This window comes from Paroedura picta, chromosome 13, assembly GCF_049243985.1.
Source record: "Paroedura picta isolate Pp20150507F chromosome 13, Ppicta_v3.0, whole genome shotgun sequence".
Classification (NCBI taxonomy): Eukaryota; Metazoa; Chordata; class Lepidosauria; order Squamata; family Gekkonidae; genus Paroedura; species Paroedura picta.
In genome coordinates, this window is record NC_135381.1 from 16,854,303 (window position 1) to 16,877,210 (window position 22,908).

The 22,908-nt window shown below is 44.9% G+C and overlaps 2 protein-coding genes across 10 annotated transcripts in view; one reads left to right on the top strand and one right to left on the bottom strand.

Moving 5' to 3' along the window:
* Window positions 1–20,043, top strand: part of LOC143822549 (protein SFI1 homolog) — a 27,835-nt gene extending 7,792 nt beyond the window's left edge. For 4 of the 6 annotated variants that reach the window (XM_077307848.1, XM_077307842.1, XM_077307845.1 and 1 more), the window contains exons 6-23: window positions 306–387; window positions 1,671–1,849; window positions 2,618–2,693; window positions 3,220–3,315; window positions 4,528–4,604; window positions 4,798–4,900; window positions 5,211–5,307; window positions 5,772–5,932; window positions 8,237–8,311; window positions 8,980–9,054; window positions 11,040–11,225; window positions 12,238–12,497; window positions 13,377–13,472; window positions 14,693–14,939; window positions 15,661–15,808; window positions 16,037–16,160; window positions 17,199–17,301; window positions 18,869–20,043. In XM_077307848.1, the coding sequence (XP_077163963.1) occupies window positions 306–387; window positions 1,671–1,849; window positions 2,618–2,693; window positions 3,220–3,315; window positions 4,528–4,604; window positions 4,798–4,900; window positions 5,211–5,307; window positions 5,772–5,932; window positions 8,237–8,311; window positions 8,980–9,054; window positions 11,040–11,225; window positions 12,238–12,497; window positions 13,377–13,472; window positions 14,693–14,939; window positions 15,661–15,808; window positions 16,037–16,160; window positions 17,199–17,301; window positions 18,869–18,982 (2,299 nt within the window). In that variant the 3' untranslated portion in view covers window positions 18,983–20,043. The remainder of the gene's footprint in view (window positions 1–305; window positions 388–1,670; window positions 1,850–2,617; window positions 2,694–3,219; window positions 3,316–4,527; window positions 4,605–4,797; window positions 4,901–5,210; window positions 5,308–5,771; window positions 5,933–8,236; window positions 8,312–8,979; window positions 9,055–11,039; window positions 11,226–12,237; window positions 12,498–13,376; window positions 13,473–14,692; window positions 14,940–15,660; window positions 15,809–16,036; window positions 16,161–17,198; window positions 17,302–18,868) is intronic. The other 2 variants (XM_077307843.1, XM_077307847.1) reach the window with 1 other exon arrangement.
* Window positions 20,044–20,666: 623 nt separating this feature from the next.
* Window positions 20,667–22,908, bottom strand: part of PISD (phosphatidylserine decarboxylase) — a 54,041-nt gene continuing 51,799 nt past the window's right edge. For all 4 annotated transcript variants that reach the window (XM_077307862.1, XM_077307861.1, XM_077307863.1 and 1 more), the window contains one exon: window positions 20,667–21,495. In XM_077307862.1, the coding sequence (XP_077163977.1) occupies window positions 21,271–21,495 (225 nt within the window). In that variant the 3' untranslated portion in view covers window positions 20,667–21,270. The remainder of the gene's footprint in view (window positions 21,496–22,908) is intronic.

Consider the following 22,908-nt stretch of genomic DNA (forward strand, 5'->3'; position numbering starts at 1 on the left):
ATACCTTTACCTTTACCTAATAGAATTTATATACCTCTTTACCAAGAAAATACAGTAAAAATGATAAAAGCAGCAAAAAGGAAATCATTTAGAACCGTAAAAGTTGCAATCGAAAAAAATTCTAAAGTCCATAACAAAAGCATAATAGAAAATTTAAAAAAATCAGTCAAGTTAACGCCTAATCTTTTGGGCTCTTAATAAGAACAGCTGTGTCCTGAGACTTTTCAAACTGTGATATTTACCTGGACATAGAAATCTTTCCTTGGAGATCCTTGAGCTCATTGGTCATTCTTGCTACTTGGCAGGGAAACATGGACAAGGCATTTATTTGACAGGTGGCAGCAGAGAACACATCAGCAACAAGAGAACCAGATGGCAGAAAAAATGGTAATTCTAGTCTCCCCCCGCATACTTCTCGCAAGACTATAGGCCATTTACACATTTGTGAATGAATGTTTTTTGAGCAGGCATGACACTTCACCTCCTCTACAGGAGGATAGCCTAGTAAGGGTTACGTCGCTTGCTTAGGGATGAAACTGGCACGATGGTAGGAACACTTGGTTTGGGTGCAGAAGGTCTCCAGCATCTCCAGTTAAATGGAATGGGTAGTGGATGATGTGAATGACATTTATCCAAGACCCTGGAAGGCTGTTGCTGATCATAGTAGACCAATACTTTTCAACCTTTTGACTGTGGAGGAGCCCCTGATACAAATTTTCAGGCTTTGAGGATGGCCCGAAGTGATGTCAACTGGCCACACATTCTTGCCACACCCCCAACAGCCCAGAAATGGCATAACCACCCACATCCTTTGCCCTTTTTTTGCTCCCTCTCCCACCTTCTATTTTGTTGGATCTACCTTATTAGGCCAGAAAGAATGGCAGGAGCTGAGAAGACAGCTTGCACCCTCCAGACCATGTCACAACTAATTCCCCCACTTGGATTTTTACACCCGCAGCCTACCCATCGAGCCTTCCAGGCATAGCTGGACAGTTCCCTAGCTTATGGCCAAGCCCATTTAAGCGGGAGGAGAAAGGCCGTTGACTCCCCTGGATCTCCCATGGACCCCTAGGGGTCTGCGGACTCCTGGATGGGAATCCCTGTAGCAGACAATACTGAGCTTGACGGACCAATACTCTTACTCAGTACAGGCTTTTTCACATGTTCAGTCAGAGTTGCTGCACAGAGAAGGTTATGGAAAACAGATCAAGTCTCTTTTCCTCCTCATTTGTCCCACTGTTAAAGCAACTGTTCAGCCATTTCTGTACTCAACAGCTGGACCATCCTTTCTTTTACAGCTTACTTCCTCCATGCTCAGGCACTGCAGGAAGAGATCTGGTACAATGCTGGCCAATAAATCAAAGTCAAAGCAGGCAGCTGCTTTTTCATGCTTGTCACTCAAATCATTGTCACCATAGAACAGGGATTCCCAACCAGGGGTCCATGGATTCCTCATTCTGTCTTTGAAATAGGGTAGGTAGAGGAATCCTCACCTGGATATCCTCCCTCCATCTATGAAAATAAACCCTAACTGTAAGTCCAGTGTTTCATTTTCACACTGTTGCATAAGCAGCCTTGTAAGGGGGATTTTTCTATGCTTGTGATCATCTCTGATGACTCCAGTACTGTCAACATTGACTGCTCTCCCAGGTACTCTCCTCTCTTGGCAGGCTGTTCTACACTCTGAGCATCAGCTGCTGGCCCACTTCTGGCATTTCTGGCGCAAAAGAACTGATGCACATATAGAAGAGCAAGAGGAAGAGATCCTGGCCCAGGAACATTACTGTCACCAAATCTTGCAGGCAACATTTCAACTCTGGAAGGAGAATGTTCAGGAGATTAAAGAAGGGTAAAAGAGTTGTAAGAGGATAACAATGTCTGCTTTCCTTTGTTGTTTCTATAAATGTCACATCAAAGATCTTGCATCTTTGAGCTACGAGCCACATCTGGTTCACTAAGCTTGTTCAGTCAGTCCTCTTGATCTCTGCCTTTTCGTCTGAAGTTTCTTTTGCTCCTGTGACCATTTTCTGTTGACTAAATTGCTTGCCTCTACCCCATGAGTGCAGCACATAATTTATTTCCTCATCCAGAGATCAAAGTTCTAAAAGAGCCAAGACCATCATGGTGCCAAAGTGAAGCCTGCAGCATGGAGCAGATGCATCAAATGTTGCTTGGCTGGGGAGAGAAGTGTGATCAGGATGTTATTAGATGCCCTTATCACATGCTCTGTTTTGGTGTATTGTCCTTTGCGGGTCTAGGTGGTTTTCTGGAGGTTTCCTACTTTTGGTCAAAATTCAATGGAAATGTACCAATAGAATCCCTACCTGACACTTTAGAGGAAGACACTTGTCAGACTTAAAACTTACTTTGAACTTTGATGATAATATGCTAATGAACAGCCTCGCTTTTTAAAAATATAGCTAGCTATGTAACTTCCCTGCATGTTGCCATGACCACATGTATTTTTCCTTCTTTCAGCTACTAAATTTAGTTCAAGAGAAATAATAATACTCATACGGTGCTTTAAAAAAAGTCGAGTACAATCTAAGGGAATAGCAAAAAAATAAAGGCTCGTGTCCACTTGAAGAGTAAGAGCGTTAGTTGTGGTTTCTCTTAGGAGAAAGAAGGAGGAAAAAGCTTTGAAGTTCCACTCCATGAAGTTGCTGCAGGGGTCCTGGAGTAAGTGGCAACAGGTGAGAAATTATGCATTATCAAATCCACTCTTCTCCATTCATGCTCCTAAACACAACACCAAGCTGGCTTGCTTTGGCCTAGAGCTAGATTCAAGTCCAGACATAACCCATCCTAATCTGTTCTTCCCATTGCTTTCTCTACCTCCACGCCAGGTTGAAAGCAATGCAAAGCAGAACTGTAACCCTGCAGCTCCCATTTTTGGGGTGCAAAGAGGGGGATGTCAAAGTTGCTGTTATCCAGGTTGTAGAACCTGCACGGCAATCAAGTTGTTTTGTTAAAACTGCTGCTTAGTCGCTCTGTTGAACTTAGGCAGTGCCTGAGACTGGTTCATTGCATCACTGAAGTCCAGGATCTTTTAGAGGAAGGCAGAGGTGAAAGACCTCTGCCTATATGTGTGTGGCTCCCCTTCAAAATAACCTGCCTGAGCCACCCCACTAACTCTTGAGGCTACAGGAAGCTGTCTGTCACACCCAAGGATGGAAATGGCTCTTCCCAGCAATTTTCATTTGCCTTTTCCCCTTACAGTATTTGAGACACCAGTCTGAGAAGTGGAGGAAGCTTGTGAAAGCAGATGTACATTACCGGCGGGTTTTACTGCTCAGGATCCTTTCAGCGTGGAAGGCATGTTAAAGTTTGTACTTGTGACATACCAAGTTATTTCCTGTGACCAGGTGCTGTAGCAGTAGCTCCTGCAATAGCAGTAGCAAAGTCCAAGCAGCACCCACTCTCCTCTAGAACGGGTTATTTTGGGGTAGTATAGATAATGGCTGGAGTTATTTACCACATCTGTTTTATTGTATATTTTAATATATTTTATTTTATGGATTTTAGTGTAGGGTTTTATTGGGGTTTTATGCTGTAACTCACCTCGAGCCTCCAGGGAGAGGCGAGCAACAAATCTAATAAATAATAGCCTTGAAACAGCACAGTTTGGCTTGGCTGTGAGGGGCCCCTGCAATAGATACCATAGAAAGTGGTGGTGGTCGTTTTCTACGTAGGGCTACTCAAATGCAGAGGACTTGATTATCCTTGCACTGGGATAGTTGTTGTGTATTTGAGAAGGGTCCAACAGAGTTGGGTATAAAAAATCATCCGGTGCACAGAAGACACAAAAAACAGTTATTTACTGTGTATTGTTTGAAACAAATAATAGTACAGGAAGGTCCATAGTTAAGTTTAGGAAGGTCTGTAGTTCCTTGATATAGGAGACTTGCACAGAGTTTTTTCCATTCTGCCCCCCACCTGGTGAAACAAGCTCCCAGAGGAGATCAGGGCCCTGACGGAACTTCAACAGTTCCGCAGGGCCTGCAAAAGGGAACTCCTCCACCAGGCATGGTTAGATAGGAATTTTATTGTAAATACAATTAAAATAATGCTGCTAAAAGGAACATGGTTGCTAGGCCAGATGGTTCCACAGGTCACTGGTGCAAACTTCTTGAAGAAATCTTAGCACCAGTTACAGCTATGAGAAATTCAAATGAATAGCCATGTTGGTCTGAAGTAGCACAATAAAATCAAGAGTCGAGTAGCACCTTTAAGACCAACAAAGATTTATTCAAGGCGTGAGCTTTCGAGTGCAAGCACTCTGATTATATTGAGCTATAAGAAAGGAAGTAAAAATAGTACCATCATCCCCAGCCCTGGAATGAAGTCAGTGTCATCTTTATTCTCAAACAAAGGAAAGATGAGATGAATGCTGAGTCATGCATGCCTATTTCAGGGCTTTATTTAAATGTAGCCTATAAAATTATGGTTGTGATGCTAGTAAATGATTTAAATGAAGTCTTATCTAAGTTTGGGAGAAGATGGGGATTCACTGCTCTCCCTTTGCAGACTTACCAGGCTAATGTACAACACATTCTGCACAACGTGGATGAAAAGGCAAAGAAGCATAATCAAGAGTTGTTACGGTAAACCTTTTTTTAAATCTGTAGTTCTGGGCAACATGGTCTGCTGGTGTCATAGAACTACGTAGACTTTTTCATTCTTTGAGATGCCCCACCACTGCAGTTCTCCCATTCCAAGCCTGTCTACGGAAAGGAATTGTTCTTGGCAAAGATTTCTCTCATTTTCAGGTTTTCAGTTTCATATATCTCTCCTCAGGCAGGTTCTGCATGCCTGGAAGGGTAAAGCTGCATATCTCAAGAGTGAAGCCAAGAAGGCTGTACTAGCAGAACAGCATTTCAGAAGGACAGTTCTCTCCAGGGTAACATCTGGCATGAAGGAAATCTCTATTCCAGGGAGAGGCAGATACTTGGTTAAATTATAGGAGTGAGTCCACCATACTGGAGGGATGGGGACGTCAATCACACTTCCCTATGCACCTTTTATGGCTACCCTGTAGCCTCTTTTGTTAATGTTGCATATGTAGGGCACCAGCAGTGATTGTGAGTAGCAAAAGGGGCAGCAGAGAAGAAGTGGAACATTCACAGGCCACTTGGAGGCAGTTCTGAGGGGGGGGGGGGAGAAGGTGAACCAGGACTGACTTTGAGAAGGAGGCTGTTTTCTCTGCGTAGGTGGTGCTCCATTGGAGGGACACAACCTCACTATGCGCATACTGCCGTCAGCAGAAAGCAGCGGCTGTGATGGATGCCAGGAAACATTTGCATACTGGTGAGCATAAGAGTACCCCTGGGTAAATGCAGCCTGCTCGAGCTTGGCATAGATTCCAATTCCTAACCTTGCTGCTGTATTCAGCCATTACATGCTTCTCTGCAGGTAGCTCCTTTTCCCTCTTGGATTCAGACATGGGTGACCCCTTCTATCCAGTAGTGGAGGCAGGATTAGAGAGTGATCCTCACTCCCCCCCTCCCGGGGGAATTGAAGCTTCTATATCAGTTATATGTGCCTGCTGATGTGGTGGGGGAGAGAGAGTTGCACCTTCCTGCTCAGGACTTTTATGTTGTAATGGTTTTCTTACACTGGCAATCTTTGGCACTCTTTCTTAAATTCAGAGTCATGCTTCTGTTGTTTATAGATTAAGTATGGGGGCTGCTACCCTTCATTTTTGGCGAATGTGCCCCCCTTTTATTTCTCCCCTTGCTGCTATGTTAGTTTCTGTCTTTCTGTTTGGACAGTGAAACTACAGGCTGCATTTATCCTTTGGAAGGAATCCTACCTCAGATCCTCGAGGGAGAGGGGACTGATCCTCCTGGCAGTGCAGCACCACAGGAGTCAGCTGCTGAACAAGTGCGTGGCCTGGTGGAAGGAGTATCACCTTTGGTGCATAAGAAAGACGGTGAGATGGTCTGAGAATTCTTCTCTCTTACAGGTAGTGTCACAATAAAATCAGAGTCCGGTGGCACCTTTAAGACCAACAAAGATTAATTCAAGGTGTGAGCTTTCGAGTGCAAGCACTCTTCCTCAGATTGTGAACTGACCATCATGACAGTGGGACTATATAAGCAAAAGTTAATCCTGTTACATTAGTAAATTGTCACAGTATCCGAATACAGCCATAGGATAATTCTTTGCTAAACCAGCAAGTCAGACCTCTCGAATTCAGTTGTAGTTCACAAAGACATAGGAGAAATAAAACTGTCAATGCCAGTGATAAACAGCTCCCACCCCACCATTTGCTGCTGCCCCCATCTGTCTCCATGCAAGTGTGAAACATTCCTTCAAGTAGAAGCTGAGCTGGCAGCTATATTGTCCCGGGGCCAGAGAGTTGAATCTGAGCATAAATTCCATATGACTTTTGAAGAATTTGGCCGTGTCTAATGCAAGTTCTCCTCCACTGTTTGTGTGCATGTTTACTGAGAAGTAAGTCTGGTCACAGGTCTCTGACCCTGTTGGGCCTGCAGACGCTAATGGAATTCTGAAAGATAGTCATGGATGATTCTGCAGAATAGCTGCTGTGGGGACAGGACGAGTCACAGAACGGCTGCCATGGAAGGCTATTACAGTACACTGGGAGATGTAGCAGCTGTATCTCAATGGGTGCTCCACGCAGACCCAAATGTGATGTCTCCTGAGCTCTTGTGAAGCACTTCCTTCTCCAGTCACGTGCATGAAAGCCAGGAAGAAGAGTTTGCTTTGAAGAAGAGGTTTTGGGGGGGGGAAGAACAGCTGGGTACTGCAAACACATTAATGGGCAAACTCTCTCACACAGTTTAATCAGGCTTCTGCTTGCTTACATTGTTGTTTTTTATTTTGTCCCATAGAGAAAAAGAGGAATAACCACTCTGTTTCCCCCTCCTCCTAATCCTTGGCTATCTCTGCAATAAAAATAGAGCAGAAGACAATGCTTCCCCCCACATACATTACAGCTGTGTTCACAAAGCAGCTCTTTATTGTAGGCTCTGGCAGCTACGAGTCTGAGAGAACCTGCTGCCGGAAGAAACAATAAATTGATTGTTTATGAGGACAGGAGCGGGCAAAGACCAGAGGGATGGAGTGGGGAGTGGCACAGCAGCGGTTACTCCTTCTTCCTGGACACAGTATATACATGCTCCTGTGCAAACTTGTATGGATGGATGAATCACTGGTCAAGGAGCAATGCGCACTGCTCCAAACGTGTCAGCGGAGATCCTGACTCACTGCCTCGAATCAGTAATAATAGGATAAGGGGTAAAAAGGTAAAGGTCTGACCCTTGGGGTGACGCCCTCTAGTGTTTTCATGGCAGACTCAATACGGGGTGGTTTGCCAGTGCCTTCCCCATTCATTACCGTTTACCCCCCAGCAAGCTGGGTACTCATTTTACCTCCCTCGGAATGATGGAAGGCTGAGTCAACCTTGAGCCGGCTGCTGGGATTGAACTCCCAGCCTCATGGGCAGACAGCTTCAGACAGCATTTCTGCTGCTTTACCACCCTGCGCCACAAGAGGCTCTTAGGATAAGGGGAGGTGGGGCCCGTCCAGCCAAGACAAAAACCTAGATGGGTGGGGAACATTTTTCTCCCTAGTTTTAATGCGCCCAATGACTTCTTTCTATTTCCAGAATCACTTGATGAGGCTTGGAGGAGCCAGTGGTGGGCCACCCCCTCTCCCCGTTAATAGCAGCAGTATAATTAGCCATGGAGAAGTAAGTTAGACTCCACCTAATTCTGCTGCAGGGACTAAGAGTTTCCTGGTGGATGCAACCTTGACTGTCCTGATCTGTGGTGTTGCAATGCTGAAGCACAAGGAGAACTACTTGAGAGACCCCTAAGGTAGAGTTGCCAATCTAAGGATATGGCTGGAGTCCTCCTGGCATTACAACTGACCTCCAGAGTGCAGAGTTCTGGAGGAAATGGCAGCATCAGAGGGTGAACAGTATGACATACCATAGAGCACTGGTGGCTAAACTGTGGCTCTCTAGATGGCCAATGACTACAATTCCCATGAGCCCCTGCCAGCTAATCCTGGGAAATCCAGGGACATCTGGAGAAGCCCCAGTTTGGCCACCTCTATTACAGAGAGTAAGGGAAACCAAAGTCTCCACCTCTGATTTTGCCCTCCCAAGGTATTACCCTCAAATCTTCAGGAATTTCCTTAGTGAGAGTTGGCAACTCTATCCTCAGGCAATAGACTTGCTAATCTTTGTGCTTATTTTCTCCCAAAGCTCCTGAAGAGACAAGGAGATCAGTTGATGGCCCAAAGACTTTTCTCTTCCTGCTTCTCGTTGTGGAAGATACAGGTGAGATCAGGCACAAAACCTCGTTCAGTCCTCCTGTCGGAATAGTTTACGTTGGAATGATGAGTTTATAAGGGACGTTTCTTTGGTCAATGGGACCTTTGTGAAGTCCCATTGTTTTCTGAGTGTCTGTGTCTGGAGGAAGGGAATTCAGTTGAAGCTGAGCATGGTGACAGAATAGCTGGCTTTAATGGCTCCTCTCTACCATGGATGATGGTCCTGACCTGGATAGTCCAGTCTAGCCTGATCTCGTCCAATCTCAAAAGCTAGGCAGCATCAGCCCTGGCCAAATGAGAGACCTCCGAGGAGTACCTGGAGCATGATGAAAAGGCAGGCAATGACGAATCACCTCTGAATGTTTCTTACCTTGAAAACCCCACAGGGTTGCCACAGGCCAGCTGTCCCTTTATGGCAAAAATCCCCCCAAAACAATGGGTGATACTTGCCAGTGCCTTGGCACTGGGCAGCTGATCTCCAAGCCAAAGCTGGAAAGAGAGAGCAAGGCAAGATCCTTTAGAAGGATACGGAGCTTTGTGTCTTACTCTCGTCTGTCACTATCCCTTTCTTCCATATCACGCTGTTTGTTGCCTGCAAACAAACAAAACAACTTGGTAACCAGAACCACATGGGCTTATGTGGGGCTTTCTTTTTTTTCCTTCCCTTATCAACAGTTGGCACACAGGCGGTGGGAACAGCAGGAAACCGTGCGAGCGCTGTGGCACTGGTCCTTCTCCCTGCAGGGGAAGGTAAGACTTGGTATCCACGAGCGATAAATAATTAGTTAGTGCTGTAGAGTTGGGAGAGAAGGCAGAGGTTCGGTGGCAGCGGAGCAGTGAGAGCATGAAAGCCTCCCTCTCCCGCATGGCAACCCTCCTGCATGGAAACCCCCGTGTTGCTACAGCTGCTGATGCAACACAATGCAAGGGGGCTTCCAGATGGCAGCTTCCAAGTGGTGACCATTTCCCACCCCCTCCTGCACTACAAGGGGAGACTTTCTCCAAGTTCTTCCCCCCCCCCCAACCAGTAATGGATATACGGATATGCCAGTTGCTGACTGGAAAAACGAACGCAATACAGGTCCCCGACACGTTGTACCACATACTTTTGGTGTGTCCTAAGTCTGATTTATGTCATCGCCCTTTAGCTAATTATCTGAAGAAATTGAAACTCAGCTGCGTTGATGAGTAACATTGGATTAAAAGGATACTAATTGTGAGGGACTCAGCAATGATGGTAAAAGTAGCTAAGTTTTTGCTGGCATATTTAAATGAAAATCTTCCTACGATGGAATCTACATCTGGGACTGTTTGAAATGTTTGTTATGCCAATAAAGGTACTCTGACTCAATACAGTGTATCTCTTGTAGTGTGCAGGTGGGAGGGGGGATGGCTGCTGTAGGGACATGGGCAGGGAAAAGGACGACTGTGTGGGCAGGACGTGGAAAATACAATGGTTTCCAAAACATCAGAACAAGGCAGGGTTGAGAAAGATCTCAGGAAATACAGGTGAATACGCGTGATATGGCCTTCTACTGACGCAGACCATCAAGTATTGTTGATTCAGACTGGCAGCAGCTGTCTGAGGTTTCTTTCTGGTGGAGGTCTTTCATGTCATTTCCTCCTTGGTTATGTTAAATAGGGATGCTTGGGATTAAGCCTGAGGCCTTCTGCATGCAAGGCAGACCGTGTAGCACTGAGCCACAGCCCCTCCCCCAGTGGCACTGATACTGTGGGGAGGCATGAAAAAAAATTCTCAGCAGCATGGAACTTAGGGAAGTCACCAGTGGAAAGGGCCGTAATGTCTTTCCCCATCTCTTTCCAACTCTTTATGTGGCACTAAGAAGTATAAGTCCAAAGAATCTCACAGCTGCTGCCCAAGGCAGGATACCTTCAAAAGGAGTGGAACATCTCATCGTCCTTCTTACCTCTCTGCACTCTGATTTGGTTGTCATGGTTCAAAGCAACATCAGCTATACTATAGCCCAAGGGTTCCTAATGTGATGTCTGCATGTACCCTACTGCCCACCAAAACCTTTCCTGTTGCTCGCCAAGGGCCTGGTGGAGCTTTTGCCTGGCAAGACTAAGTTTGGCCATTGGATATGTGGTTGGCTGTTCAGATTTTTAAATGTACTGTTGTGGGATCAGCTGCCGTCACAGGCCAGGGATCTTCACTGTGTGGCTGAAAATAAGGTGCTGCAGTCATGTAGTGCCAGGCTCCACTTCCACACCCACCACACTGCATCAGAACTCTGAGTTGGGGGTTCCTAGTGTAGCCAGTGAACTGCTTGGATGGCAGGGGCTCCAACTCTAATGAGTCTCACCATGTGAGATTGCTACCCAGGATGCCCTCAGCTTATCAGCATCCCTCTCAAGAATACCATTCTCCTCCAGGGTTTATTCTCTCTGGTAGATTGATGTTACACTCCCAAGTGATCTCGCTTATTCAGCCGGAACACAACAGCACCCTTAAAAATCCCTCTTTTCAAAGTCTCTATTTCCTTTCTGTTTTAGCAAAACTTAGAATGTTTTGCCTCCACTTCTGTATGATCAGAACTGGGAGAGCCTCTTCTCACCCGACAGGAAGAAGGCTTTGCATAATGACTTTGTCCTTGTCTACTGAGTGACTGATCAGAGTAGTCCTCTTTGGGATACCTTTGTGTCCCACCAATCAAAAGAAATCCTCTGGTTAAATGCAGTGTTCCATTCCAGTCCCTTGTGTGTCTTTACTGCAGGTATTTGATGCTTGGATAGGCGCTGTCCTGGAACGGCGACGGAAAAAGGCCCGAATAGAGAAAGCTGCAGAGGTTTACCGGGTTGCCTTGTTGCAGGAGGGTGTGACACGCATCCTGAGATATGCGGCTGGCATGAAACAATTCCGAGGGGAACTGCAAGCCCAGCACCAGCTGAAGGTAAAAAGGGTAAGATGGGCTTCAGGACAGTCCTGAGCCTTCCCAGAACACTCAGAATTGCGCTTATGCAGTCTTGACAAATGAATGAGCATGTTTTTCTTCAGGAGATCCCATGTTGAATAAACATTGCACAGACCTAAGAGAGAACAGCAGTGACCCATGGCTAGAACTCTGTTCAGCAGCATTGGGAAACCCCAACTTAAGTAGCTCTTTCTCTGGTAGAAGAGCTATTTAAGATGGAAGTCTACCTTGGTTAGAGGAAGGCATCCAGGTTTGCAGAACAGACTGGTATGATGCACACCAGTGGTTTGTTCAGGTCCACTAGGTAGGTTCTGCAGCCAAAAATTGATTCTGGATTTCTGATTTTCAAACGTCACGTGCTGCCTGTTGCACTGGACTTGGGCTTCATATTGATCCTTCAAGGCCGCAGAGGTTTAGCTTAGATCTCAGCAGAATTTTTCAGTTAAGACTTCCATCAATTGATAGGGCATATCCATTTCAAGGACCAGAGGACTTGTGCAGCACAGGCTAGGTTTCACACAGGCTGAGCTCGGTGCTCTTGTGACAGCATAAATATGCCTTAGAATCCCACAGCCTTATCTCTGGGAATGTGGCTTGCTCTGATTACTGAACTAATGCAAGTGTATTTGCTGGAAAGGATCATTAGATCCCCAGCTGTGCTTCAGGACAAGATGGATGGCTGGGAAGCTCAATGCCACCAGTGAAGCTGCCGTTTCTCCTTGATAGAAAGTCAGGCTGTCACCCGTAGGGTGGTCCCATCACCAATTGCCAAAAGCGAGTGAGCTGCATCCTGAAGGAGTGCGAGGGGTAACGGGTGCTAGCCTGACTTTACTCTGGTGCTGCTCGACATCTGTGATCCAGGCCAAAGACTCACGACCAGTCCATCCCCATTAGGCCTGCCCACCCATCTTTCTTGGAGCGGACCGATGAGCACCTGTTCCTTCTCTTGTGGTGCTGTCTCCCATGCTTCCTACAGTGCACTGCTGTTTTCCAATTGCAGATGGCTAGCCACTGCCACCACCTGGTCTATCGTTGTGCCATGCTCTGGAAGCAGAAGGCTCTCTGCCAGAAACCAGGCCTCTCTCTTCCAAGGGCCCCACTCAAGAAGCGAGTGTCATTCAAGGTGCCAGCGCCAGATGCAACCTCTACGTCTGATGGAGATAGTGGGAGAGCATCAAGTCTGTGCTCCGGGCTAAGGCCTGCTGAAAGTGGAGACCTACCACTCTACTTGGCTGCTGGAGACTCCATCCTCACTGAGTTGTGAGTTAAAGAAAATCATTTCGCTTTCGTTGCTTACTCTTGAATCTCTGAACTTGGACTTCTCTCTAACATGCAGCCTATCCCAAGTACCCACAGCTGCCTTAATTGTGCAGGGTTGTATATTCTTGGGTGCCTTATGCCGGGCAGCTCCATCTTTGAAACCAGCCATAGCCCTTCTCTCTCAGACCATGGATTTTAAGAGTAGGAGCAGATCTCATAACTGCCTGTTACGGGTGACACATAGATGCTGGTGATAGCGGTATTGTAGATGTCTCCCACACCTGCTTCACAAATTGGCTATCTGCTACCAGTGGGGTAGCACAGTGCTACACAGTGGTGTCACAGCACAGGGAAACCAATGCTTGTGATGGTGGGAGAGAACTCTACACAACAATGCAGTCCTATGTTTCTAAAATGGGGGGCAGCCCTGGCAACAATACCTTGAAAGGTAGAGCATTCCCCCTTTCTTTGGAAAATATCATGTAATGTAACCTTATGGAAAACTATGGAGGGAAGTCTTTGGGAGATCTGGAAATTTGTAAGTCAGTCAAGGGGTTTTATAGTGCTTAGGGCTGCATATAGTAGACAGGGACTCAGAAAGAGGTTCTGCTTTGATTAACAAAGACGGCACTTCTTAGGATGTACAGGCAAGCTAACCATGGGGATGGCGACATAGGAGGGAGAGCTGGAGGACAGCATCTCTATGTAGACCAGGCCTGCCAGTCTTGGCATAGATTAGCTATATTTCTGGGTTGTTTTTAATATTTCTATGCTGCCTCTTGAAAAATAAAATAAAACTGGAACATTAAAAGATCCTAATTAAAGTGCAGAATGAAAAGCTCCATCATGCCTCCACTAACTGGACTTCCTTCTGTACAGGCACTCAGCCCGGCAGAGAAGGCTGCAGCCACGCAGGCCTGACTTCCTGCTGCAGTCTCTGGAGAGAATGGAAATGCCAGGCTCCAACTGGAATGGGTAAGGACACGGCACTCTCAGGCCTGGCAAACTGCAGCCTAGGCAATATTTGTATAGGAACTCCTGCTGCACCTTGCTGCTGTAGTGCGTTTTTGTGGGGCCTAGTGTGATCTAGTCACATGTATCCAAGATGCCGAGCAAGCATTCCAGTCCTCCCATGAAATTCTGCTGGAGTTTTGCAGTTCCCGTTGTTTCCTTGCCAAATGTGTAGAGGCCTAAAGAAGAGCAGGACTCTTTTTCTGCAGTGACAGTTCTAGGTTTGACAAAACACAGTAATCTGGAAGAATGATATCTCTAAGAGAAACTGGTAAGAGTTGCAAGGCTTCAGGGAATACAGAGGATATGTTAGGAGGCTGAAAGTCTTTATCTTTTGCTTAAAGGTAAAGGTATCCCCTGTGCAAGCACTTGGTCATGTCTGACCCTTGGGGTGACGCCCTCTAGCGTTTTCATGGCAGACTCAATACGGGGTGGTTTGCCAGTGCCTTCCCCAGTCATTACCGTTTACCCCCAGCAAGCAAGCTGGATACTCATTTTACCGGCCTCGGATGGAAGGCCGAGTCAACCTTGAGCCGGCTGCTGGGATCTAACTCCCAGTCTCATGGGCAGAGCTTCAGACTGCATGTCTGCTGCCTTACCACCCTGCGGCACAAGAGGCTCTATCTTTTGCTTAAATAAAGGCAAAAAACATTCTAGCTTGGGCACTGTGCTTGTAGAGAGAAGCTTCGCATGTGGCAGTTGTACCAGTTGGTCAGATTGGGTTTGTCAGGCACAGGACACAGTACTTCATTCCATGCAGTTGCTCTCTACAATCCGTGTTTTGTTCCTTACTTCTATCATAGGTCTGTTTCCCAGTCATTAAATAGGAATATATCAGAATGATGTTCATGAAATGTCTAATGGTGATCACTTACTACATTGTAGACCATTTTGGAAGCTACAGTTGCTTCCCTTCTTGAAAACCACTGTATGTCTTTAGAAGGCTGTATAGGGTTTCTGCATGTCACCGTTGTTGGGTTGGATGATATGATGTGTTAGGGTGTTTTTATGAATTAGGGGTTTTATGGGGTTTTACATGCTATTACCCACCATGAGCCTTAGGGGAGTGGCGGGCTATAAATCCAAATTATCATTATCATCATCTTCCTCTTTCATGTCAAGGATATCTGTGTCTGGACTCTCTCAAAAGAGAAAACAATCCTGTCTTCCTTGTTCCCTTCTAGACTAGAAGCTCTCAGTGGGCCTTTGCAGCAGAGTGCTCTGAGCAAACTGTGTCCTCCAGCTGGTGCCTCTTTGCCATCATCCCTAAAAGAGCAAAGTAGTTGCCTTGCTTCATCCCACTTAGGCACCTTCAGCTGTTCATCACCTCCCCTTCTGAAATCTGCTCTGCCGCATAGCGCAGCCTGTCCAAAGCTGGAGCTGTTGCCCCCTTCCTCCTTTGTGCCACGGCTGAGAAATGGAGAGAAAACGGTGAGTTTCCATGCAGAAGATAGTGGTCGTATGAAGGGCAGTTGACCTCATTGCTAAGCCCAAAGAATTGGCCACTTCTAAAAAGCAGAGTTGGCACAGTGGCCTTCTGCAGGTCAAATGATGTTTTGATGTATTTTTTTTAACCTTTTTTTTTTAAGGAACTGGGGAATAAGCCATGCAACACATGGCGAGGGGGAAGGTGTTAATTGTTGCCTCCTCATACCGTTTTCTAAATTTTAATTGTATTTTATGAATGTTGTAAACCACTCCGAGATGACAGATTTGATAGGGGCGGTCCAGAAATTTAAATAAATAAATAAATGGAAATCTGCTGTCCCCCTGTGCTAGTCTTAGCAAGGAAACAAGACAAACATCTAGCTTTCCTTTCCCTACCAGTGCTAATTGCTGGCCCAGGAAGAGAGGACGTTTTGGGAAATGGTGCATCAGCGAATGGTTGAATCCTCTGTGCCCCATGCCATGGCACCAGTACATCCCACCACCACCACCACCCATGGAATTTTCTCTTTTGTTTTTTAAAAAGTAATCTGCTTGTGGATTTTCTGCATGTAAAAAAGTTTGTCTTAAAATCTAATTGGATGCTAACATACATAAAACTCCACCTACTAGCTTTGCAAGCTTTATAACTCGTTCAAATGGAAAACACAAAGCACATCTTCTTTTAGCTAAGTATTTCCGTGTTCTTTTTTCCTCTCCTTTCCAGGGTGAAGAGAAATCTTTGAGCTTTCACTCTACAAGCCTTCCAGTTGCAGTCCCCTGGAAGGAGAAGGTGGTAGGCCAAAGAGAAGACCTGCTCTTGCCAGCAGACTTTGTCAAAAACAACGGCGCTTCCTCCCTTTATGGAAGGACAGGTAACTCTTAGGCATGCTGGCCAAAGGAGCAAAATTCTTTGTCTTGTCAGCATACATTGGGGCTTCTGAACTATGTAGCGATCATCTGTGCGTCAGGAGGGGAGGCATTCGCTTGGCGGAAAGGATATGAAGCAGAGGGGGGAAATAGCCTGCATCCTGACATGGAATTCAGTACAGAATCTGGAAGCTAAGCTGCAGGAATGATGTAAACCTGTCTTGGTTTTGAAGGCCAACAAGAAAATCAGATGGGCAGTTCTACACGACAGACAGAAGTTCATAAGCAGCTGGAGGCCGAGGTCCGACGGATTGGGCAGAAAATGCAACGCTATCACAGCAGTCAGCAGGAACTGAAGTGTGTAGTGATGTACCTTTTCCTTTGCCTTAGACATAATTGTCACAACTGTTAGGGGCTATCTTATTGGGATTCTATGATTCTCTTTGGACTGCTTCACTGATGTGGTCGTCCTTCAGCAATGGCATCTTTGCCCATCAGACACCAGTTATAACTTGTAGTCAGGTTCCAGGCCCAATGAGCATGCAGCAACCACCAGCCACTAGTATAATTGGCCAGAACGGTCACAGCTGCTCTCAGTGAGGAGCTGCATGCCAGTGACTGTCATATGTACCTCCTACAGCCTGAGAGCTGCTGTGACAGGTCATCCTCTCCCAGCAAGCACTGCGGCTATTCCGCCCTTATTCTGCATAGAGGTTCCCAGCTATTTATTAAAGAAGAGTCTACTGTTACTTATTTTTCTTTGTTTGCTGTAGTTTGGTCAAAGACCTGGGAGAATAAGTACTGACTAGAGTGGAAGGGCGTGATTTCCAATTTCCTCATCAAACTGGGATTATATGTTGCAGTCAGCAGTGAAGTTTCTGGCACTTTTTGTGGGTGGCTCTTCCAAGTCTTGAGGGGGGGGGGAATTGGTGGCAGCAGTGCAACCTTATATATGAGTACCAGCGCTTAAAGGAAAAGCATGGGCCCGTTCTGTCAGTACACTCCACTTATTAAATAAATATTTAGAATGTAGTTAGAGCTGAGAGGAAAAAGAGGTGGAATGGCTTCATTGTTTTCAGATGCTAATACACCATTGGATGAAGCAGAAAAGATTGGGGTTTCTTTTTGGAGAGGGGTGAATTTTGTGAATTTTCTGAGGATGGCCACGGCTGACTCAGTAATCTCCCAGCTTCAGTTTCCATCTGTTATATGGAAATATTAGTGACCTGCACTGTAATTCTGTGAAGAAAACATTTGTGAAGGTCTGAGCACCCTAAACAAACTGTACTATTGCAAATTTGCAGTGACCTGATTGGGAAGCAACAAAATTAGCCTTCTTGGTTGTCAGCTGCTACAGAGCTAAACAGGGAATACTGGGAATTCTTTTTCTTTCAGATCATGTCAGAGAAGGCAACGCATTTTGCTCAAGTGGCTAAAAATGAGTACGGGGACTGAGGAGCAAGCATCTGTGCAGCAAGTAAAAGGAGAGTTGGATCAGGTAAAAATTGCCTGTGTGAAAGTATGCTAGGTTTGAACATTAGAACAGTGAAAGGAGACAAAAAAATGAACAGAAAACAAATATGGAACCTGCTATCTTTTGTTGTTGTTGTTGTTATGTGCGAAGTCGTGTCCGACCCATCGCGACCCCATGGACAATGATCCTCCAGGCCTTCCTGTCCTCTACCATTCCCCGGAGTCCATTTAAGTTTGCTCCTACTGCTTCAGTGACTCCATCCAGCCACCTCATTCTCTGTCGTCCCCTTCTTCTTTTGCCCTCGATCGCTCCCAGCATTAGGCTCTTCTCTAGGGAGTCCTTCCTTCTCATGAGGTGGCCAAAGTATTTGAGTTTCATCTTCAGGATCTGGCCTTCTAAAGAGCAGTCAGGATTGATCTATCTTTAAAGGCTGACAAAATTCTACTCCAGCAGTCTTTTGTGACTAGAGCCCACTTCCTTCAGATGGAATGCAGCAAATTTTCATTATGCAGACAAACAGGAATTGATTAAAAATAAATACAGGTTTAAGGATCCATGAACTGAAGGCAGTAGAATTAACTTTGTATATTAAAAGGCATGCCTAGTGAGAAGCCATTCGCTGCACCTGATCCGCAAAAGTTGATGCTAGGATATTGAAATCTGTTGCAGGAAAAATCTGTTGCAGGACTTTAGTAGGAGTTTGGCTGCCCTAATTGGAAACAAAAACAGTTAGGTCTGAGGAGGGAAGCTAATCAAAAGTGTGACTTGTGTCTCAAAACAGACACACAACCAATTGTGAGACAAACACTCAAGAATATATATTTTTTTCTGCTTCTGCAGTTCACCAGCCTTGATTTTTTTAAATGACATTTGTAGCCTCTGGGGGTAATAATGATAAATGTGTTAAATGAGAAGGCAGAGAAGCCTTGAGTGGGGCATTTTGTGATCAGGGCTCAGGGATATTAACATTCTGCACAATCCTCTTGCCCGTCTCTTTGCTGTGAAACACCCATACTTTATTCTGCTTGGTTTTTGGCACATTTGGTGTTTTATTTCAAATCTGGTAACATTCAGTCTTCTGACCTTGCTTATTTGTTCCATCAATCCAAATTACCGCACTGCAGTGCGCTGCTGGAGATGATGACTAATACTTGTGTATGATTCGGGTGGCAGCAGATGTTTTACCCCCATGTCAAGAAAAGGCCTGTACATTTATTAATTCTTTTAAAGGAAGTGTTTCTGTATCCAAGCTCTCCTATTGCATTTGGTTCAATTTTATATTTGTCCTTCAGAAGTACAGGTAGCAAAAGGGGACAAGAAGGGGGGGGGGAAATCCAGTTTATTTATGAGCAGATGGCACACAAGAGTTCCTAGTATGTTAGCGTCCTTTCTTGCAGCTTATTGGAAGGCCTTGTTACAAAAGCTGCTTGAGACTGTGGTGTTAACTCCTGATATGTCTGAATCAGACATTGTATTATTTTAACTTATAAGTGTTCTCTGCAAGAGGTTGAAAGTTATTTCGCAGAGGCAGAGATTTCCACTTCTCTCCGTCATACAACTGCTAATGCTCTGCATTCTGGTTTCTCTGCAGCTGAAAGTACAGATCCAGTTCCTGAGAAGCAAACTTGCGGAAGAGCGAGAAGAGATGCAGACCTACAGCACACGCATCCAGGACATCCAAGCTGCTCTTAACAGCTGCTCTTAACAGCTAAGTGGCTTGTGCCATGGGACAGCTAACCTTGACAGAGACAGTCTGCTAGCTCCATCAATTCTTGCAAGGACTGGTGTCTCTGTGAAAAGGCCAGGTGCTTCGTCTTTTTAATAAGTCAAGCTGGGCAAGTCATTTGTTTTATTTAAAAATGTTTGCAATTAATGAGTTAATGTCCATAAGTTGTACATTTTGACATACAAAAATACTGTGCTACTGATACAGTTGAAAATCAAATGGATTCTCCATGTAGGAGAAATTCACAGCATCACCAAGAAACTCATTCCCACTTATTTAGGATCAATGTGACCATTTCAGCCCTGGCTGCCACATGACCTAGTTCAGCACCGAATGGTCATCCAGTAGAATCCCGTTGAACAGAACAGGCAGAACATCCTTGAGTTCAGTCCAATCCAGCTAGACAGGGTGAGGAATAAGACATTAGGACTCAAAGCCACATGGAGAGCAGGTTGTTCCCCCACTGGCTGGAACAAGCCCACCCCTCTGGTGCCTGTGGTGTGTTGTCAGCTGCTTTATAACTGTCCCTGTTTAATTGGCTTTGCCTCTTGAGTGATGTACTAATACAGGAGCTGTCAGCTATCATGACATTCTAGGGTTAAAAGAGGGTGAAGAGGATGACTTGCTGTTGAAGAAACGAGCAGGAAACTGCTTTTTAAAGGCCTGTATAGAGAAGCAGGCCAGGCATCATGAAGTCTCTGCCCTACGTCAGTCCCACCACGAGGAAGATGGGGATCAGTAGAAGCATTCATGCCTCAAGCAGGACACACGCAGACACGTCATCAAAACCAGACCTACTCTTTTCTACAGCAGGCACCTTCGTCTCTGTATCTTAGGTGTGTGGGAAGGGGGCTTAGCTTTCTCTTCCGGATACTCCTTTTATATTAAAAGAAGACTGTTGCTTTCTTTTAACACACGTGTTTAGGGTGTGAGTGTGTGCTGGCAAGAATACACATAAGGCTTAAGATAAACATACACAAGAGGTGTTTTTAAAGGGAAGACACAATTTAAAGCTAAATAAACTCGGCACTCCTGATGTTTATGTCCGCTTGTTTCTTGGATTAAAAACAATTCATTTAAACACACAGTATATTCTAAATAAAGGAATCCCTTCTCTTTCCCTGTCCTTTTGGCACCAGTTGCTACGAGCCTCCTTCCAGAAACAGGCTTGATGTTAAAGAGTGGAGCCCCTTCTGAGCATTAATTCTGAGATGCTTGCCCAATGAAGCTTCATAACAGAATTCTTGATATCTGATCTTGCGTGGGGAAATTCAAATTTCTGCAGAAAGCTACATCAATATTAGCAAGTTCAGCAAAGAGTGGGGAAAAGTCAAATGTATACAAGAATTGGATTACTCAGAAGATTCAATTTTTAAAAAGTCTATCCTATTACTATTTGATTTCTGCATATTTGCCGACTGTCACTGTTTGCCTATTCCCTTCCCCCAGTCATAGCAACTGGCTGTGCTTTCTTTCAGCAGCAAAAGGATTTCCACTGGCTGTGCACATAGAAATTAAATCTGGGTAGTTTGTAATATTTCAATCTCCCATACAGAACAGAAAACTTAAGGCCCAGAAGAGTAAGCCAAAATATTATGTTTGGGGTGAGCTACAACTACAAATCAAACAGGCCTACAAATCAAACAAACACAGTCAAGTCAAATAAGGAATGTGGACACAGTGTTTGAGGTTTAAAATACAGTGCAAACTTCTGCTTTAAAGGGAGAGTAACAGATTTAACTTAAAAAAAAACATAAGTATAATGGTGTTTGAATGTTTGATAATTCACTTATTCTGCTGGCATAGGACATTTTTGTAATTGACAATGAAGCAGACTTGTATGAAGAGAATTTGGAAAGCAAGTTTATCAAATAAAACAATATGGCACATAGGTCAATCTGCTAGTGTCCCTTTAAAGGAGGAATCTCTCCGCTTCCTCTCCTCCCTCTGACTGCAGAATTTATATTGGCTCAACACAGCCCTCGAGGATCTGTGCAAAAGTGGGCTGCATAAAGGAGTATAAAGGGAGAAACTATTGTTACTGCAGGCACAGGGAAGAAGAAAAGCCACCCTGGTCAACATTCTTAAAGGCCACGATCCCTGATATGTATGCAGCTCTCATAGTGGGTATGCACTTGTGCACTCCCAGTTTAAGAACAAGTGTCCTCACTCAGGTCCTGCTGAGCAATACTCCCACCTTAGAGAAACTTTTCCTTTTTAAAATTGAGTCCCTATTGCATATAAAATCCCCCCTGGCAGTGGAGGCTCTAAAGAGATCCCAGGGCCTCTCCAAAGCGGATTTTCTGGCCAGGCTTCAGGTAGAAAATAAAGTCCTTCGGTGCCTCAAAAATCAAGACGATGGTTGATCCCAGGTTGAACTCTCCTAAATGTTCTCCCTTTCTCATGGGGATGCCTTCTTTATTGTTGTTGGTTACAAAGCTGAAGTCATTGTAGGAGCCTTTGCTGTATCGGGGGCTGTTTGTACGCAGGTCCTGCACACAAAGAACAGAAAGGGATGTCACTTAGCACCCTCCTTATTCAAGGAGGGAGAAAACTTGCCATTATGCCCTGTCTGCTTAAGGCAGTTAACCTTTTTTGTGATTAACTTTCCTCACCATTCACCCCACTAGTCAATCTGCCAGCTTAGTCTTTTGTAAGCTAAAGAAAAAGAGCCAACTTCTGCAGCAGCTGGCCATGGGCTGCAAGGGAAGTGGTTACTTGTGAGCAAAACTCATGGCCAAGCCATTTCTACCCAACCCCTCCACTACTAAAATAATAGGCAGCTGTTTCATTAATTTTACCCCAGGAAGGAAAGTGGATACTTGGATTAACCTTGTGGCATTAACAGCAACAAGCAGGAGTTTCTACAGGAGCTGGGTTTTTTAAAGAAAAGATAACTGAATGCGTCAGTGCTTGTACTCATATGAAGCCAAAGAGAGACTGTCTATCCGAAGAAAATGAAAGCCGAAAGGAGGATTAAATGCGGCTATTCAGTATAAAAAATTTAATAAAGTTGTGTCCAAGGGAGATATATATATATATATGTATTTTACGAAAGTCATATCTTGTACAATGATCGCCTAGGATTCATACCACGTTTTAGGACAGACTCCTTCAAAAGGATTTTTTTTCCAAAAAACACTCACCTTATTGTTCATTAGAATGGTGATGTGGCTCTTTGGGAAAATTTGAGCTTGTTGCCAATGTGATGTGATAAGGTGAGTGTTTTTGTTTTGTTTTTTGAAAAAATCCTTTTGAATTTTTTGGAGCATTTTTACTTAGGTGATATTTGTAGGTTTGATTACTACCATTGTAGCATTACTCGAGTTGGAAAGGTATGTTTTTCGTGTAATGGATTTATTTATAATTCTGTAACATTCTGAGATTTTGACACATACGTATTGTCATGATACAGGAGCACCATTGAAGAAGAAGTCTGTCTTAAAATGTGGTATGAAACCTAGGTACCCGTTTGGTGCACACCCTATGTCAGGGGTAGTCAAACTGCGGCCCTCCAGATGTCCATGGACTACAATTCCCACGAGCCCCTGCCAGCATTCGCTGGCAGGGGCTCGTGGGAATTGTAGTCCATGGACATCTGGAGGGCCGCAGTTTGACTACCCCTGCCCTATGTACTCATAAAGTCCTCCACATCTGGATGAGCTAAGGTCCCCAAACATTTTTTTAATGTTCCTGTGCTACCCCAGTGCTGTCTACTGTGACTGACAGTTCCACTCCAAAGTCTCAGGTAAAGGTCTCTCCCAGCCCTATTATCAAAGATTTGTTTACCTGGAGGTTTTATGGACCTACATGCATATATTGCTAAACTGTGGCCTCTTCTACACAACAAAGAATGGCTCTGACTCAAAAATAACTTAAAAAAAAGCCTTGAACCCACTTTGGAA